This window comes from Dreissena polymorpha, chromosome 4 (genome assembly GCF_020536995.1).
Source record: "Dreissena polymorpha isolate Duluth1 chromosome 4, UMN_Dpol_1.0, whole genome shotgun sequence".
Lineage (NCBI taxonomy): Eukaryota > Metazoa > Mollusca > Bivalvia > Myida > Dreissenidae > Dreissena > Dreissena polymorpha.
In genome coordinates, this window is record NC_068358.1 from 130,830,104 (window position 1) to 130,847,577 (window position 17,474).

Below are 17,474 nucleotides of genomic sequence, written 5' to 3' on the forward strand. Positions count from 1 at the left end.
TAACCTATAAAGGATATCTATATTATTCTTAAGCATCGATATGGAAAAGAAACTCCAGAAAGTCATGCATTGAAGTATGATGATGTTATATATTTTAATACGCATTCTCTAGTATACGATACACAATAGGCAACATTAGCAGTAACAATTGAGTAGTCAATTAACATCACAATCGTGACAGCGCTTTTATTGTATTCTCTGAACTGGCCTTGGCTTCGGTGATACATATACGTTCATAATTTGGTAAAGGTTATCCGATATTGTTGTTCCAAGAGAAATTTTATTTGTATTTGTAATTTTGTATTTGGTCGCGTTCCGAGTAAGTTTAAGTTCAAAAACTTCGTTTAACTTCAAACCATTTACTTGTAAAATGATAATTAAAGATATAAGTATTTCCCGTCATTTCTTTTTTTATTTTAATAGTACTTTTTATGTTTTCCTAAACTATTTTGTGAACAGTCGCTGACAAAATCTGAGATTTAGAGATCCAAGCTATTTAAACCAAAATGCGTTACATTAGTCATTCCAATTTGGTGACCAACGTTTTGCTGATATGTGTGAGCGTTTGTAACTAGTTGTCTTTTGTTTGGTGTATTGAGTGCTTTTGTGTTGTCCGACATGTAGAAATTAGTCACCTACTGTACGTTAATAACATGCACCGGGTTATAACAATATCAAAATGTTATACATGTATTCAGCTTTTTAGAAAGATGTTTTTAAACAATGGTGACTAATTGTGTGAAGGTCAGAATTGTTAATTGTCATTAGCCTTTTTTTGCAACACAGTTTTCTCAGCGACAACATCCACAACAACAGCACGCTACCACGGCGATGATAACGGCAAGAACAACAATACTGCCAACGATTGGTACCCATCTGCAATGAAGAAAATATAATGTTGTCTCATGAAGGAAAATAATTTCTTTTCCTTAGATTATGCGAGTGACCCTCGTGGTTTTAAGAAAAGTTTCGAAAACCATGAACCCGTCACTTAACCTTATTAAGCTTAAAATACATACAATGTATTACTGGCACTATAATTAGTCGACCAATCTTGGTCAAACGATGTTAACTTCTGTATATCAATTTGTATGTATGTTACCATTTTATAATGGGGCAATCGAATTTGCTTACATGTGTTCTTCTATCCAACTTTTCACGCACGATACCTGATCTCTATCGTTCGTGGAAACCATTCTGGACTAATCACAACAACACACTTTTAGTTGTTTCAGACTAAGATTCCAACAACAATAGTCTTCGCACAACTAAGAAGAATGTTCTTCTCCAAAATGTCGGTGTACCCCTTGCAACACTGGAAACCACGGCTTTCATTGACTGCAAAATGTATAACATAAGCATAGTATAAGAGTATAAAAATATGTTCATTAACCGACTTACCTTGTTATAATATATTATATATCGTGCGCATGCTAATTTAACTCATGTAGCTCAAAACCGTTAGTATATCTTATAGCGAACAGTGTGATAATAAAAATTAAACCGCGATGCGTAAGATGTACTTGCAAAGATATATTTCCAACATATTGTTCCATGTGGTCAATACTTAAGAACAACACAATTTCAACATATTTATCACCTGATTTAATTTGCTCATCGACAAATTAAAAGAAAACATTAGTTGGAAGCAGATTCGGATTTGTGCTAAAACACCAGACATTTTTAGCCTAAGAAAATATGTCCACTTAAAAAGTTTACTCATATGTAATAACCCTTAATTAGTATGTTCATTTTCTGAAATTAGTTCAGGAAGATTATAATTATTTATTATTGTAATTGTCTAGAATAAGTTCAATTAGATCAAATAAAAAATAATTATTAATTTACGTTAATTCATTAATTAATTATTACCATTTCTTATTCAACGACGAAAAAGCGTAAAACTGGAATATTTTTAATATTACGTTATAAAATGGCATATAAGTTACGAAATACGATTTATATGCAGACGACATTGTATTACTAGCAGATAGTCAACAAAGTCTACAATTATTGTTAAATCATTTAGATAGCTGGTGTTCGTCAAATGATATGGTTATTAACGATAAGAAAAGTAATGTTGTTCACTTTAGACCTAATAGTATCCAACAATGTGATAATGTGTTCAAATGTGGTATATCAGTGGTGTAAACCGTGGATAGATATACCTACCTGGGTATTTTATTGCAAGAACATTTGGACTTCAATATTACAGCCAAGGTGGTTGCACAGAGTGCTAGTCGGGCGTTGGGGCTCCTTATTACTAAATGTAAAACTGCAGGGGGGTTTATATACGATGTCTATACTAAGTTGTATGATAGTTTAGTTTGGCCCGTGATAGAGTATGGCGCGGCAGTTTGGGGAACAAAATCCTGTTCATGTATTAACGCAGTACATAATCGGGCAATGAGGTTTTTTTCTAGGGGTTGGTAGATATACCCCCAATGCAGCTGTAGCAGGCGAAATGGGTTGGGTTCCTACTATTGCGCGACAGTGGAAAAGTATTTGCAGTCATTGGTGTCGACTGTCCGCAATGCAGGAATGCAGACTTAACAAACGAATTGCACTCTGGGCTCTATCCAAGGGTAAAGGTAACTGTAGAAACTGGTGCTATTTAGTTAAAACTAAGCTTAACGGTTTAAACTGTGAAGAGTTTTGTGATATGAGGATCTTGAATACTAATTATGCACTACCTGTAATTGTACAAGACAAGACTTTTGAACAGTATATAGTAGACTGGCATACAACTATAAATCGTGAGCGAAGTGGTCGAGGTAATGGGCGTAATAAACTTAGGAAATATTGTATGTTTAAAAACATCTATGGTTCTGAAAACTATTGTAAAATGATCCTGCCTTTAAATCATCGTGCAGCGTTTAGTAAATTTAGGTGTGGTGTAGCACAACTTAGGATCGAAACGGGGCGTTATGAAAATTTAGATGTTGATGACCGCAAATGTCCATTCTGTGACTCGATTGAAGATGAGTCTCATGTTCTGTTTCAGTGTTCTGTGTACAGCCATATAACACATGTTCTTACCCAGAAAGCCTGTATAGTTAATCCAAACTTTGAAAATATGTCAATGTTAGAGAAGACTATTCTTGTGTTCTCCGACCCACTTTTGATAAGAATAACTGCCAAATCCTGTTTTGAAATTCTTAAATTGCGCTCATTTTATTTATGTTAATAACTATATAGAGGCTTTTTAACAAACTGGTCAACTAGTATTTTATTCACCTATGTGTAATACTTTGTATTTTAATCTTTGAGTAATTGTACTCAACATGGTTGTAGATATGCATAGTTGGTTTTAAGATTGTATAGTAACTGATGCTCTCTATTTCCTAGCAATATAAACTGGAAAACTATGATGTATCAATAGCTGACTTGTGTCTTAACACTTTCTTCTTCAACACCAAATTCTTAAATTCTCCAGTGTTGCCTTGTTTTAGTACCATTAAAACGTCAAGTAGCCTTATTTAGGCCAACATCGTCTTTTTGTCAGGGATCAGTATGTTTTCCAGTTTTCCTATTATTTGTACAATGATTAGCAATGGTTAATGGGTTTGATTGTTCAGACAATATATGTTGATATGTATATATATCAAAGTCTCTGTTTAGGGCCTTTGTATAGTGGTCATATCATATGCAATGTATCAATTTTATGAATCTTAAATGACATTTTTACAGTACATTGTATATGATGGGACTAAATAATCTCAACTTGCTTCCTAGCACATTTGAATGTTAATGAAGGAAAGATGACTCTGCAGGGCTTAAAAGTATATATTTTAATAATAAGGTCGAAGGAGTTTCTTCCCTTCAGTCTGAAATAGAGCAATTGTCCTCAGTCTGATAACTGATTGCAAGTTTGTACTAGGTTAGAAGTATGTATTATCACCACTAATCAGCTTATCATGGTATGCCTTGATGGTGGAATGTTTTCTCTTGGTGGCTAACTATTTGTGAAATAATGTCACAATTTACAGTGTTGGATATTTTTCGGCAACGAATTTAAATGACAAAAAGTAAGATTGGTCGTGGCAATATAGCTTTTAACATGCATACTGATTGTCATGTAAAGTACATTGATAAGCAGTAAAAGTCTCTTATAACTCATTTTATGAGTGGCCAGTGTTTTATCTTATTGTTTTATATGTGCAAAGCTGTGATAGATGTAAATATTGGATGAGACTATAATAAATAAATAAACTGAATGTTAGTTATTACCATATTTGCACATGTTGTTTAGACCTATATTAATTTATTTTAAAACGAATGTACATGTTTCGTGATAAACCACTATATAAACATAATCAACATTCAAAATCTTTATTAACGATATTCTCACCAACGATGACAAGCCAGATCACCAAGAATACTGATAATGTCCTCATATTTTGATTTCACAGCGTATTTTTTTATTCAACAGTTTATTATTTTTAAGCGTGCCTCGCTTAGGCAGCAAATCTTATATAAATGAAAACCTTTTCATTACGATAGCAAAGTTCAACAGCATGTTGAATAAAGTGGCCAGGGATTTAATGTAGAAGATAAACAGTAAAGGCGAGACGGGAATTTACAATAACTACTATGCGCGTTTAATTGAAATGATGATAAGAAACTAAACATTGTTGACATTTTTAGAACACCTAACCCATTTTTCAGAAAGTATAATTACCAGATCAATTCATCAAGCCTTACTCACGTCTACCAATATAGGCCTGATAATTATTAGATTTATAGAGTCTTTCTTAATTATCCTCTATATTTTCATTGAAATATGTAAAACAGTTTTCTGGTATATAAAATAGAAGCCTATTGTTTTATTTGCTCCAAGTGCGAATGTTTGGGACATCTTAGTGTTAATAGGAAACCCAATTACTGGGTTCACACATAATTCTTCGTTTAAAAGCAAAAGAGTAAAGTTAATAACTATTTGAGCCGGTCGTTGGAAAAAAACACAGGCTAAACGCATGTGCGTAAGAATCGTCTTAGATAAGTTATTGCAGATCGCACAGGCTTAACAAGAGTTATACTTGATATACAAGCGTTAGTCTTCTAGACCGGATAGTATTTATAGGAATATTCAGAAAGAAATCATACGATTGTATTTCAGTGTTTTTAATCCATCTGGCATTGTGAATTACTTTAACAAAGAACGAAGGTGGATATTTCTTTGATTGTACTCATTCGATCACATATTTTTCATTGTCATAACAGCAGAAATTAATTTGTGCACTTAGCATAACTAAACGCATGAGAAGCATAAACTTAATTATTAACCGAACGATAATACTGTTTAATGTTAATGGGTGTTTAAACATGTTTATGTTAAACATCTTCGTTATATGTCTAAGTAAACCAAAACATAAAAAGCTTTCATTAGCGTTAGTCACGTCCTAAATATTGTTATATTCGAATTGTCTACAGCTTCTCTTTTACTAGTACATGCAATAGAGGGTACGAAAACACTTCCTTATACTTTCATTTTTTCAAAGCCCCCTTTATGACAAGTGCACCACCAAGGGCTCTAGCTAAATTTAAATTCCCATGACAGTCTGAATCAAGCATATACTATTACTAAAGCCTTATGTATATTAAATGTTAAGTGTATATGTGTCTGTTTGTTCTTCTTTTTTGTCTATAAAAATATAGAGAGAATATTATTTCAAAACACCTTCCATATTACTGTATACTTGATATGTTTTCAATGTGGCATTATGTGTATTATATGTAACTTGCAGATACACGTAGACAATTTTAATTTTCAACCTGTAGTTTGATTTTAAGTCAATGTACCTCGAACAATTCTTTATAAAATGTGTGTCTGCCTCTCTGTAAACAAGACTCTAAACTGTCTTCCAAGTCAAGCACACGTACTTACTGATTCTGAAGAACTGTCAAAGGTTATTACATCTATTATCTTGTGCTGACCTTTGGAGTTACCAAACTATAAAATTTGGACCAATTGGTTCACCGTACTACTACGAGTACTTCATTAAAAGCTAGAGCATATTTAACTTTGGCCCTTTCCCATTCACACATTCCTGAACATGTAGTGCTTTCTGGTGGTGAGGATTAGTACCTTGTATTGCTGACTACTTCACTCTTTATTTATTAATTTGATTCATAGATACGCTTTTGTTAAAATAAAACGAACAAATTTGATTTGAATATTTTTTCAACTTCAGCTCTATTCAATTAACAAGAAAATTAATTTTATTACACATACACCTAACAGTTTCTAGTGTTCAACAAAATCTTTATACAAAGTACGTGAATATTGTAATCCGTTTTGCAGACATATTATACTCTAGTGATGGATGAACTTTACAACAAAAATAAAACGTCGGGTAGCCAAATAACCTTGTTTTCTGAGAGAGAACTACTATAGAGTCGCGTTCTGAGAAAACTGGACATAATGCATGTGCGTAAAGTGTCGTCCCAGATTAGCCTGTCCGCACAGGCTTATCAGGGATGACACTTTCCGCCTAAATTGGATTTTTGCTAAAAAGATACTTCATTTAAACGAAAAATGTCATAAAAGCGGAAAGTGTCATCCATGATTAGCCTGTGCGGACTGCACTGGCTAATTTGGGACGACGCTTTACGCACATGCATTATGCCCAGTTTTCTCAGAACGCGACTCTATATATCGTTCTCCGCTCCTGAGCGTACATTTAGCAAAAGCAAGTAAGGGTGATTTGACCATCTCAAAGTCGATGTGAGGAACGTTACTCTTATGAAAAAAGTCTCCTCTTGGATCAATAATTAAAGCCATGCTATGATGCTGATGATATGTTTCATATCAATTTAATTTATTTGAAAGTACCAACATCATAAATAAAAATATTTATTACTTTTCATCATTTAACGTTAACATTCAATGAATATATTCAGTGACTATATATTAAGCGCTATTTATTTAATATGGAAAGATGGAAGGTCTTAAAGTTAACTGGTTTTGCTTATGACAAACACTTATTCTATATCAAATAGATTAAATGTGTACACGTTCAAATGTTTTTCTATTCCAATGTGCAACATCGGCAAATTGATATTTGATTACATCAATATAATTACACGTTTATGTATCCTGCATTACATATTTATGTATGTGGCAGTCGGGCAAATGTTGTCATAAATAGTCTAGAAATCAGATAAACTTTGCATAATGTACAGGCAATCTACAAACGAGTAATCGTTTGTATCTTTCCAATTAAAGTAATGAGTCATTTACTTAACGCTTGTGTACACATATTTAAGAGAAGGTCGTATACATCAGGCGAGAAAAGATACAATGACAATAAAAATACAGTCAAGTCATGCGTAAGGAAATCGCGATAACACGAAAATGACGTCCCATAAATTTGTCTCATTATGCCATGTAACACAAATGCGTAAAAAATATGTGATTATTCGAATTGCCGATATACGTTTATGTGTACACATCTCCGAGAAGCGCTCGATAAGTTAGTGTCTGCTCAGATACTTTTTACAAGTACATAGGATACTCTTAGGGAAACTACAATAACCCGGGATTCGGAAAATATAACAAAAAGTATCCCGCAGTATGGTTGGAGGCCTTAACGCGTATTTTCTGTACCCGGGGTTCATTAAACTATATCTTAGATTACCCGAGGTACTTTAAAGAAGTAGCTGAGCCGCCAATGACCGAAAGAGCCGAGTAGTAGTCTGTCTGCTGTTTCGAAAGGTAAGATGTGAAAATGGAAGACGCTGCACTATAAGCAAGTAGCTTTTATGTTTGATTGCTGCGTTGCATGATTTACACAAAAAAATTACCAAGCGATTTGTAATTGGATCGTAAAGATTATTTTACTGAAATTACTTTGCTAAATAGGTGTAAATATTCTTATATACTAACCAAGTAAAACACTATTAAATCGCTTAACTGAGTGTACGTATATATTGGTAATTTCATATTTGTAATAAATGTATTATAAGCCTTGTTGATACTTTTTTACTTTAAATAGATTGCGAAAAATTAGCATGTATTTTACACAAATCTATGTCATCATTATCATTAACGTGTCTTTATGATACTTTTCGAGTCGAGGTTAAATTATCCTCATTGAAAAAATATTTTTGTTTTGTTAAGGAAATATGCGATAAAATTGAAAATTACAATGTATAATGTTTGTATAAATGCAATTTGTCCAATTTATATTGATGTGCGAATACTTATTAGGCGTTATATGCACAGAAAAGTATTTTAACCTATACAATAGTATTTATATTATTTTGAATTATCGCTATGTTGGAGCAATAATTGATGTGTCGTCTAACCTTTATCTTACTTAATGGGCATACCAGAAATTTAGTATATTTTAATATAAAATGTTATGTAGGTTTACTTTATATCTTTGTTTATACGATATCTGTACACGGCGCATGTTCCGTTTCCACTTACACCTTATTAAGTGGTTGTTTTGAAAAATGTCACAAAGTGTAACTGGCCATAGGTTTTCACTTGATTTGTAAGTTTTGCCTTCTTTGTGACTGTGATATACAAATAAGATATGCAGCGCATATGGAAAGTAAACTCCAGAAAGGCATGCATTGAAGTCTGATGATGTTACAGATTTTATTACGCATTCTCTAGTATACGATACACATGAGGCAACGTTATTATAAACAATTTCGTAGTCAATAAACATCACTATCGTAGCAGCGTTTTTCTTGTATTCTCAGAACTGACCTTAGCTTCGGTGGTACAAACATGTTTATAATTTGGAAAAGGTGATCCGATATTGTTGTTCAAAGATAAATATAACTTTTTTACTTGACTGCGTTTCAAAAAGGTTTAAGTTCGGAAGGTACGGTCCACTTTAAACCATTTTATTCTTAAATGTTAATTATTGGAAAAGGTATTTTCAGTCATTTCTATTTGATTTAAATAGTTTTTTATGTACACTAAACTATATTGTGAAAAACCGCTGACCAAATATGAGATTTAGAAACCTAAAAGATTTTACCCTAAGTGCTATGGATTGGCCATTACAATGGGGTGACCAAAAGTTTGCTGATATGTTTGAGCTTGTGTTACTGATTGTTTGTTGTGTGTTGTGTTAAGTGCTTTTGAGTTGTCCGACATTTGAGAAATTAGTCACATCCCGTACGTTAATAACATGCACGTGTTATAACAATATCATAGTGTTAAAACAATATTTATCTCATACTGGTGCAACTAAACTTTCATTTTGTTTATATGTGTTTCAGATATATCCGGCCTTTGTTTAATTTTCCGGACGTTTGCTTGTTATCATGAGAAAATATTTGTGCATTTATAAATATGTTTTACGGCACTCGAAAATCGCTTGAAATGAACGTTTTAGGTATTTATTTCATATATTTAATAACAATTGATTTCATAAACATTTTGATATATATGTGTACAAACATTTGCGATTTATTGTATGACAGACATCATCGTTGATTGTCATTAGTCAGAGTTGCAACAAAGTGTTCTCAGCAACAACATCCACAACAACAACACGCTACCACGGCGATGATAACGGCAAGAACAACAATACTGCCAACGATTGGTACCCATCTACAATGAAAAAAATATCACGTTTCTCATAAATTATATTAGTTTGGTTTCGTTAGTAAAAATATTATGGAAGTTACACTCATAGTTTAAAGAATTTTTTTTAAACCATGTGCACGTCATTTAACGCAATTAAGCTTAAATTACATACAATGTAAAAAACGGCACTTTAATTAGTCGATTTATCTTGACCAACTCAACCGAGGTAAGCTTTGTATGTGAGTTACAATTAGTCATAAAGTAATTGTTGATGCTTACATGTATTCTTCTATCCAACTTTTCACGCACGACACCTGATCTCTATCGTTCGAGGAAACCATTCTGTACTCGTCACTACAACACACTTTTAGTTGTTTCAGATTAAGATTCCAACAACAATAGTCTTCGCACAACAGAGAAGGGTGTTCTTCTCCCAAAATGTCTGTGTACCCCTTGCAACACTGGAAACCATGGCTTTCATCGACTGCAAAATGAATAACATAAGCATTAAATACGTGTATTAATTATGTTCAACAACCGTCTTCATGTGTTATATATATCACGGTCTTATAATTTAACTTATCAAGCCTCAAAACCTTTTGTATTGCTCATATTCTACAGTGAGATAATTCAAACTAAACTGCGGTACGTAATTCGCGCGTGTAAAGCAATATTCCCTACTTATAGTTTCATGTGATAAATACTTGTGATGAACAATATAATTTTTACAAATCCATCGCCTGATTTAATTTGCTCATCGACAACTTAACATAAAACATTTTTTGAAGCCGTCGAGCAGATTTGGATTTGTGCTTAAATACCAGACTTTTTGGACCTTAGGATACATGTCAACTTAAAGGGACTGTCAACCACGACGACGAAGAAAAGAAAAGTTCTAAAGTACCGAATTTTTTACAATTATTTGTTTATATTGATTAAAATATCACGACTGATATATTACATTACTTGAAAAAAGTTGTTAAGTTTTCATATTTTTAGTGTATTTGGCGATAATTTTACTAGGCATGTCTACAAGGTAACTACCAGTTAACTTAAAATAACGCAAGTATATTGATCATCATCGACACATGGTGAACCCAGGAATGCAAATTGTGCATGCGTAGTGAATTTTATATATTTTATATATAAAATGATCAATCTGCTTGCGTTATTTATAGTGTGTAAATCGTTATGTCACCTATTTTCGCGATGTACTTTCGATTTCACATCGCGAAATTTTATTACGAATATTCTGAAAATATGGACTTTTTCAAGTTATGTAATATACCAGTCGTTATATATTAATGAATATAAACAAACAATTGTAAAAAATACGATATTTTAGAACTTTTCTGTTTTCGTCATTCGTGGTTGACAGTCCCTTTAATACTTCATTAAGATGTTATTACCAATACTTAACTGTTTTCATTTTCTGAAAATAGTTCAGTAAGATGTTATAAACAATACTAATTAATCATTTTTGTTGTCTAAAATTAGAGCAATTGGATGACAAAATCAAGAATTGTTAATTCACGTTAATTAATTAATTATTAACTAAAGTTTCTAAATCTACTACAAAAAAATCCCGTAAAACTCAAGTATTTTTAATATGAAAAGATAAAAAATATCCTATCCAATACGAAGAACACCGAATTTAACATATCACACTACTTGCACGTGTTGTTTAGACCAATATTCATTATATGTAAACGAAATAACATGTTTTTTAATTAACAACTATGTACAAATTACACAAAGCGTTATTTTTTCATTAATGTTACAATTATTACGATATACTCACCAAAGATGACAAGTATGATCACCACCAACACTGCTAATCGCCTCATATTTTTATTTCACAGCGTACTTTCTTCTTCAACAATATATGTTGCACGCCTCGCTCAGAGAACAAATCTTATATACATGAAAACCTTGATATAACGATAGCAAAGTTCAACAGCATGCTCACACTCTGGATCAGCAGACGATTTATTTCATAAATCAATCTCTGGGTTAATGGTCGCCATCTTTTGAACTACTTTAAAAAATACAACAACAACAATAACAGTAGGAGACAATTTTAATTGCGAAAAGTTGAAAAATTGAGTACATGTGTCACGGTTGTTGAGTGGAATAGTGTTATTTTCAACTGTGTACGAAGCATTTGAACTTGTAGTGGAATAACCGAATTGTTGGTGGAAATGGAATTTAGAAATATATCTAGTAATTCATCATCGTGTCGAATTTTCATCAGCATCATTTCTGTGGAACATTGACATATTCAAAATACAAGTGTTTCATAGCTATGGTGCTTTTGACATAGTTCACTAACTATCAAGACTGAAATGATTCATGCACACAGGTAAAGTAAATAATTAAATTTGTGCAGAATGTTTATTTTTTACAAATAATTATTTAATTTGACTAATTTATTTTAGATTGATTGCACTGAAACTCAAAGTCTAAAGCTTAGTAAGACACTTAAGCCAGTTTTCTGAGAAGAAACAATACTTGTTCAGAGTATAGCAGGCTCATGCGGCCTCTGGTTTATTTATTTTGCCTCGGCCTTTAACCTGGGTCGTTTAGCCCCCATATCAACAAGGCTCTCGACCCTATATGTAGTTATTCATATTGTGTAAAGATTTTGAGAACCCTCACTCGGTGCCAGTGGGGATAAAACAGGGACCGTCTTATAGCTAGATGAATACATCAAATATGCCAGCAACACTTTATAATTAATAACTTTATAATTGATGATTCTGTTCTTTTAACTACATGTTTGTACATTACTATTTTACCAAAACAATGTGAAACACATTTTTATGCCCCCAAAGGAGGGCATATAGTGATCGCACTGTCCGTCTGTCTATCCGTCACACTTTGCATTTAGGTTTCGAAAAAATGCTCATAACTTCTATGTCGCTTCAGATGTAACATTCATATTTGATATGCATGTGTATATGGACAAGGCCTTCCCATACACACACAAATTTTGACCCCTTTGACCTTGAACTTAGGGTCAGCGTTTAGGTTTTGAAAAATGCTCATAACTTCTATTAAAGCGTTTATCGGGGACGTATGTCATCCTACGGAGACAGCTCTTGTTTTTGCTACTGTCCTCTGCACAAACCATGATATATCTGCATATATGCATCCAACCAAATCAGTAAAACTATTTGTCACTTAATTACAGTAAACTTATTGCATGTTAACTTTTCAACAATATATATATATATATTAGGGATGTCAACGAATCTCCGAATCTCCGAATATTCGGTCCCGGGCCGAATATTCGGATACTGTTTTCCGAATCGAATATTCGGAAGAAAAAATAAAAAATCGAGTAATTTCAAAGACTTTGTATTCGTAAAATTTGCTTCAAACATTGTCAAAAAAGTTGTTCCCCGTGTCATAATGTTTATTCCGGTTGGCGCGATAATGCGTCGCTATGGTGATGACAGTATACCGGTCATAAATCCCGCTAACAAAGCCAGACACTTTGTGTCAAAATTATGATAGGTGCAAATCGCGTCTGCAATCAAAACACCGACCTGCACTTGATCCAATGACTCGAATTACATTTAAAATTATCAAAGATTAAATGAGTAAAGGAAAAGCTAACTTTGTGTAAAAAACAAATAAGACCGTATGGCAATTAAAACACCGACCCGTCTTGATCTAATAACTCGAATTACATTTAAAATGATCAAAGATTAAATGAGTAAAGAAAGAGCCGACTTGGTGTGAAAAACAAAACAGATCGTATGGTTATAATCACGTTGTCCAATCAAAAAAAGCTTTTAGAAAATAATTTACTCAACCTCTAATGAGTATTTGCGTATCGTATGGTTCAAACATTAATTAATTACTCAATATTCAATGAGGTATTATACTTAAAGAAATGTTTTTGGTATTGCACCCTCATTTAATTGAAATATTATAATTGTTACACGCATAAAGTAAATATCTGTCCAAGCAAAATGTCACATACGCCTTCCGCTGCTTGGAAGTATTTCACGACATCATCCGATAAGAAGTCGCAGATCCAAGTGTCTTTTAAACGTGGCAACTTTAAAAGACTGACTGTTTAGTCTGTTTAACAGGTTTAAAGTGTGTTGTGGCTATGTACATAATTCGTTTAAGTTCAGCTTTAATTATATGTAGATATAACTGTTTTGTCATGTAATTATTTTGTCGTCATGTAATATTATGTTTCTCGTTCTATTGTTGATGTACGATATTAATAGTTTAAAAACAGTTTTGTCATTCAATTTTAACAATAAAAACTTAAAAAGTAATCAAGAAAATCAGCTTCGAATTAGCGACGGCAACGCTGTGTCAATATTTAGTCACTTCCGGTGAACTTCCGGTAAAAACGAAAGTAGAATTCATGGAGTAATGGTACGGTAAACAAAGTTGACTTTTTTCCAACAGATGTTGACCGAATATCCGAATATTCGTTCGGAAGGGTGACCGAATATTCGAATACCGAAATCGGTATTCGTTGCCATCCCTAATATATATATATATATATATATATATATATATATATATATATATATATATATATATATATATATATATATATATATATATATATATATATATATATATATACATATATATTATAACAGATCTTGAAAAAAACACACATCAAACTTCAAATTGTTTTAGTAAATTATAGGCTTTAATTGGTATTGTGACATTGACACCACTCATGCATGCGACTATACAATTATACAAGTATGTGACACATTATTTATGAGAAATTCCACTACATCAACATATCGTCTCAGATTTAAGGCAGATAATCTGGTGCTTTTTTGCTGCCATTTTTACTATTACACATTTTTTTATTTTATGTTATGATGCATTGATCTTGTTTCTATATTAACCAAGCAATCATGTTAAACTTTTGAAGAAAGATGTTGTCTGATAAAATAAAAATATAATCACTGCAAAGTGAACAAAATTCAGTTGAATACTGTGACCAACGAAGATTTGCCAAAGAGCAATTCAGATCATGATTTAAATACAAGTAATATGAAAGTCTGCCTAGTGGATCCCAGTTAAGACTTATTTGTCAAATCTTCATATTAATTTTCCCTTAGCCATGTAGAATTGGGGACTAAATACCATCAAGTCATGTAAAAAGGAGCAGGGTATAGCACGCTGCTATTGATCTCTTGAGCTTTCACATGAATTTTACGGGTAATTTTCATACAACAAATGATATTATATAGTGTAATGATAAAGCATTATGAGCACACATTATATCTCTTACTAGTTGTGCAAAAATCATTTAAGTGTCACATTTCAAAAGAAAATTCATATAAAAAGGTATTATTAATTGTTAAAACGTTATAAAAGGTTATTTCAATTCACTTAAGCATTTAATTACAAGAACAAGTGCATTTTATGTCCATTACAATACATGTAACAGTATTGGCATTTGATGTGCATTTAATACACTTAAAAATGCAGACAAGACACACTTCTAACAGAAACAAATGTATTTTTTCTGCATTTTTCCAGCATTAATACTCTTCAAGTGTATTTTTTATCATCCCAAATACACTTTACCAGGAAAAAGGTATGTTAAAATGCATTTTTAGTTTGTTTTAAGTATATTTTCAAATGCATTAAGACACTCTTTTTTTTGCAAAAAATGTTGAACAAAAACTTGAAAATATTTAATATACTAAAGTGTAGTAATAATTAAAGTTTTGTATGAGCATCAAAAACAGTGTCAAATTCATACCAGTGCCTATTTAGTAGCAGTAGGCCTTATATGGTCTACTTGTGGTAGAAATAATGCATTTTGTATAATACAACATACATAAATTAAAAAATATAGCTGCCCATACAGTTCAATACAAGGTTCAATTAACTACACTATGCAAAGTTGAAATATGACATCAAGCTTGGAATAATCTTTTCAATAATGAATAATATGCTGTTTTAATTTATAAGTAAAATAGACACTTGCATATAAAAACTGATTTTACATCAAAACTAAATGTTTAATTTGATTTTTAGCTCCACTGCCCATAGGTCCTGTGTCCATCGTGCGTCCATGCATTAACTTTTCTTTTAAACATCTTCTTCTCCTAAACTACTGGTCCAATTCTGATGAAATTTCTTAGGAATGTTCCTGGGGTAAACCTCTTTCAAATTTGTTCAAAATATACCCCTGGGATCAAATTTGACTCTGCCCTGGGGGTCACAAAATTGAAAATTTGCTTATATAAGGCCTATTTTGTGAAAACTTTCAAAATCTCCCGTCCATAACCATTGGGCCTAGGGCTATCAAATTTGGTATGTAGAGACATCTAATAGTCCTCTACCAAATTTGTTCAAATTATGCCCCTGGGGTCAAATTTGACACTGCCCCGGGGGTCACAAAATTGAACATATGCTTATATAGGGTATATTTTGTGAAAACTTTACAAATCTTCTCGTCCATAACCATTGGGCCTAGGGCTACCAAATTTGGTATGTAGTGGCATGTAATAGTTCTTTACCAAGTTTGTTCAAATTATGCCCCTTGGGTCAAATTTGACCCTGCCCGGGGTCACAAAACTGAACATACGCTTATATGGGGCCTATTTTGTGAAAACTAAAAAAATCTTGTTGTCCATAACCATTGGACCTAGGGCTACCAAATTTGGTATGTAGTGACATCTAATAAACCTCTACCAAATTTGTTCAAATAATGCCTCTGGGATCAACTTTGACCCTGCCCCGGGGGGTCACAAAATTGAATAAACGCTTATAAAGCGCCTATTTTGTGAAATCTTTAAAAATCTTCTTGTCGAAAACCATTAGGACTATGGCTACCAAATTTGGTATGCAGTAACATCTTATAGTCCTCTACCAAGTTTGTTCAAATTATTCCCTTTGGGTCAAATTTGATCCTGACCCGCAGGTCACAAAATTGAACATTATATACGCTTATATCTTTCTTATTTTGTGAAAACTTAAAAAAATATTCTTGTCCTTAACTCTAGGACCTAGGGCTACCACATTTTGTATGTAGTGAGATATAGTAGTCCTCTACAAAGTTTGCTCAAATTATGCCCCTGGGGTTAAATTTGACCCAGCCCAGAATGTCACAAAAGTGTACATGTGCTTAAATAGGGCCTATATTTAAGTATTTGCACATGCAGAGAAATTTGTTTCAGCCTTTTTTTCAGCAGTGGAGCGATACAGGGCCAGCATGGCCCTCTTGTTTAAATACTCAAAAAATGAAACCGTGTTCATGCTTGCATGAACACAGTTTATAAATGCTGTCAGAATTATTAAATATGCCATTACTATAAATACAAATGCCAGGGAAAAGTGCTTTTTGTACTAAAAAATTCGAATGAATATTACAATAATACATTCGGAATACTTTAGTATGTAATTAACAGTTTTGTCTGAGAAAATCACTAAATTTTATATATTTATTCAAATTCACATAAATCATATTTCAAAAACACATAATTACTTCAAATCCTTTCACACATTACTGAAAAAAATGCACAGTTTCTGATTGTTATTGATTCTTTATTAATTTATACATGTACCATTTTTTAACCTTGATGCATCCTCAATTGTATTATGCACATCTTAATCTGTTTTAACAATTATAATATAAAGATTAAGGCTGATTAAATATGTATGTTTCTATTACATCATTTAGGACTTTTATTTTCAGACAAAGTAGAGTGAAGCTTAAAACAGTATCCAATTGTAACAGTCAATTTTGGGAAAATCTACCTTATAATTATTTTCTGTGTTGGTCAATGTCATAATTGGTTTAAAATGTATATTGAACTGGAAGTTTTCTTTATTTTAAATGATAACATTTGCTTGGTCAGCCATAATTGTCACAATCAAGTGGTCTTTTTACACTGTAGTTTTCTCACTGACTATT

General features: G+C 32.4%; 1 protein-coding gene across 3 annotated transcripts; it reads right to left on the reverse strand.

The window, feature by feature from the left end:
- Nucleotides 1-767: 767 nt before the first annotated feature.
- Nucleotides 768-11,515, reverse strand: LOC127877720 (protein shisa-5-like). 3 transcript variants are annotated; one of them, XR_008048592.1, is made up of 4 exons: nucleotides 11,355-11,515; nucleotides 9,868-10,037; nucleotides 1,135-1,169; nucleotides 768-876 (listed from the first exon to the last, which is right to left on the reverse strand). XR_008048592.1 is itself a non-coding variant. In XM_052423856.1 (3 exons), the coding sequence occupies exons 1-3, from the start codon at nucleotides 11,398-11,400 to the stop codon at nucleotides 792-794; spliced, it is 336 nt and encodes a 111-aa protein (XP_052279816.1). In that variant the 5' UTR covers nucleotides 11,401-11,515; the 3' UTR covers nucleotides 779-791. The 3 variants fall into 3 exon arrangements, 2 of the variants coding, with proteins under 2 accessions (XP_052279816.1, XP_052279815.1); XM_052423856.1 differs by lacking the exon at nucleotides 1,135-1,169 and having other exon boundaries at nucleotides 779-876; nucleotides 9,833-10,037; XM_052423855.1 differs by lacking the exons at nucleotides 768-876; nucleotides 1,135-1,169 and adding an exon at nucleotides 9,350-9,577 and having other exon boundaries at nucleotides 9,833-10,037.
- Between the last annotated feature and the right edge of the window lie 5,959 nt (nucleotides 11,516-17,474).

What these genes read in the sequence shown, in the direction of transcription:
- LOC127877720 (XM_052423856.1), bottom strand. Translation starts at nt 11,400, where the DNA reads ATGAGGCGATTAGCAGTGTTGGTGGTGATCATACTTGTCATCTTTG. An exon ending in GATCATACTTGTCATCTTTG is followed by an intron (nt 10,038 to 11,354) that starts GTGAGTATATCG and finishes TTCATTTTGCAG; the next exon opens with TCGATGAAAGCCATGGTTTC. An exon ending in AGTTGGATAGAAGAATACAT is followed by an intron (nt 877 to 9,832) that starts GTAAGCATCAAC and finishes TCTTCATTGCAG; the next exon opens with ATGGGTACCAATCGTTGGCA.